This window comes from Peromyscus eremicus, chromosome 7 (genome assembly GCF_949786415.1).
Source record: "Peromyscus eremicus chromosome 7, PerEre_H2_v1, whole genome shotgun sequence".
Lineage (NCBI taxonomy): Eukaryota > Metazoa > Chordata > Mammalia > Rodentia > Cricetidae > Peromyscus > Peromyscus eremicus.
The window spans coordinates 15226307-15229116 of NC_081422.1; the positions used below are offsets into that span (position 1 = coordinate 15226307).

At 34.2% G+C, this 2810-nt stretch overlaps 1 protein-coding gene across 1 annotated transcript; it reads left to right on the top strand.

The window, feature by feature from the left end:
* Nucleotides 1–738: 738 nt before the first annotated feature.
* On the top strand, nucleotides 739–1674 carry LOC131914078 (olfactory receptor 7G2-like). Its single transcript, XM_059266673.1, has one exon. It carries the CDS (start codon nucleotides 739–741, stop codon nucleotides 1672–1674), a length of 936 nt encoding a protein of 311 aa, XP_059122656.1.
* Nucleotides 1675–2810: the final 1136 nt, after the last annotated feature.

The window sequence follows — 2810 nt, forward strand, 5'->3', positions numbered from 1 at the left end:
TCTTCTCCAGGAAAGAACACACCAACTGGTTATCCAATACCACATGGTTAGCTCTGAAAACACACATATGAGTAGCATTCTATGTACTTAGCTGATTATATTAGTAATACATGTGTATAACTATACATATATGTGTACAATAACAGTTAATGAAAAAAGAGGTCATGTCTATGAAAAAGAGAAAGACGGAGTATATCAGAAAGTTTGGAGGGGGACGATAATGCATATACGATATGACAATATTATACTCTTGAAAACAATAAACAGGCAGGCTGAGGTTTGGAAAAATTTTATAAGAAAGTTTACATAATGTTTGCTTATCTTTTTATCTGTATAATCCCTGGAGTGCTTCTGATTAAAAAGTCATACATTATACTATATTTATTTTTTACTGGCTTTTAACAGTATACAAAACCATATTGTTAAAAAAATCAGTAATAGTTGCAGTGTAAGATGAATGAGGGTTCTGTGCAGGGAAAATAACCCGAATGAACTATTTGAATGCTATACAGCTGCTATAATAAGCATGGTTTTTTAAATGAATTAGAATTACCTCAAAATTAATCATATTTCAAAGCAGTCTGGAGGACTTGCTAGAACATAGGCTATGGCCCTCATATTAAGAGTTTATTAAGAATAAATACGATTCAGCCAAATAACTTTTATTCCCAACATCTTTCAACATGTTGACTGTCCCTACACTTTATTTCACTCTATTTCAAATAGATTGCCAAAGACATGGGAAGTAAAAACCAGACAGATGTTTCTCACTTCTTTCTTCTGGGACTAACAGATGATCCAAGAGTGAAGCCAGTCATCTTTTGCCTCTTCTTGTTCATGTACATGGTCACCATCTTGGGGAATCTGCTTATTATCCTGGCGGTGAGCTCTTACTCCTATTTGCAAACACCCATGTATTTCTTTATCTCCAATTTGTCCTTCAACGACATCTGCTTAACCACGACTATAATCCCAAATATGCTACTGAATACCCAAACACAGATCCAGAGCATTAGTTATGCAGGCTGCCTCACTCAGGTCTGCCTTGTTTTGTTTTTTGCTGGGTTTGAAAGTTGTATTCTTTCGGCAATGGCCTATGACCGTTATGTGGCCATTTGTTATCCACTGAGTTACACAGTTATCATGAGTTCTCACTTATGTGGTCTAATAATTCTCTTTTCTGTCGTCATTAGCATTTTGAACATGGGACTGCTTGGTCTCATGGTATTGAGGCTATCTTTTTGTACAAACCTGGAAATTCCCTTATTCTTCTGTGAACTTTCTCAGGTCATGAAGCTTGCCTGCTCTGACACCCTTGTTCATAATATTCTGATATATCTTGCAACATTTATATTTGGTGGCATCCCAATCTCTGGTATTATTTTCTCTTATGTTCAAATTGCCTCTTCTGTTTTGAAAATACCTTCAGTGAGAGGGAGATATAAAGTCTTTTCCACTTGTAGTTCTCACTTGTCAGTGACCTCTTTGTCCTATGGATCAGGGTTGTGGGTTTACATAAGCTCCGCAGTTAATATTTTACCCAGTGAGACTTCAGTGGCTTGCATTATGTACACTGTGGTCCCACAGATGTTGAACCCTTTTATCTTTAGCCTTAGAAACAAGGACATGAAAAGAACTATGAAAAAATTCATCAGTATAGTACCTTCTCTTTGATATGAATGATTTTCTTAGACTTGTGTTTCATTAAGGAATATGATCAAATGAATGGCAAAAAATTAAAATAATGAAATAATGTACTGAGAGAACTTCAATTGAAAATAAGACTTCCTCCAAAACCAAAGACTTTTTTTAGAATTTAAATTATATATTATGTTGATGTGAATAATTTTCTAGTTTTAAGAACTCTGATGGCAAAATATCAACATTAGTGAATTCAGGAATCACGGTGCTTCTTTTTTGCTATTTTATGCTATTTTGCTTTTTGAATATTTACTTTATTTTAAATTATTTGTATCTGTCTTATACCTATGTGTGGGCATGTACATAGGAATATGTGTGCCAGCAGAGGACCAAACAGGGGGCAGTTTCTCTAGAGAAACAATTACATGTAATTGTGAGTCAACTGATATAGTTGCTGGAAGATGAATGCCAGTCTTCTATAAAAGCATAAAGAGTTCCTAACTATGATCTCTATCTCTTGTCTATATATATTTGCCTTAATATTCTGTAGGGAAGCTAGTGACATTTTCACCATCTCCTCTCTCTCAGAATATTTATAAACAAAAAGTAGTAAACATTAAATATCTGATCAACAAAGAATTTTCTAAGGCAGGCAGACAAAATTAAGAAAAATCTGGCTACATGTATGTAATTACATGCCTATTCTCAAATAAAAGAAAATTTGGAGAATTTTTAAAATAATTCAGAACTGACCAAGAATACAGTGCTATTGAGGATAAAAGACATTCCTGGAACACAAAAGACAATATCATAATTAGTGTTTCTCAGATATTAAACAAAACATGTGAATTAGAAGGACACTCCACATGTGATTCTATTCATCCTCTTAAAGTCTTCACTTTCCGGTTTTCCCAAGTAGACTGATAGATAAGAACTCATTAATAGTGGTATGACATAAAGTAGGAGATATCAGATGTCCTCACTGTAAACACTGAAGAATGAGGAAGAGAGTCAGTCATCTGCCTCCTTTACTAAAGTTGTAATACCTAAAATCAGATAGTAGGGTGCTTAATATTTATCTGGATAAAGCTGTTGAGTTCTCTCATATGAAAACTGTCTTTAGTCCCTGTAGTTCTGGTGTTTCAATATCCACAGCTTCTCATTATTTA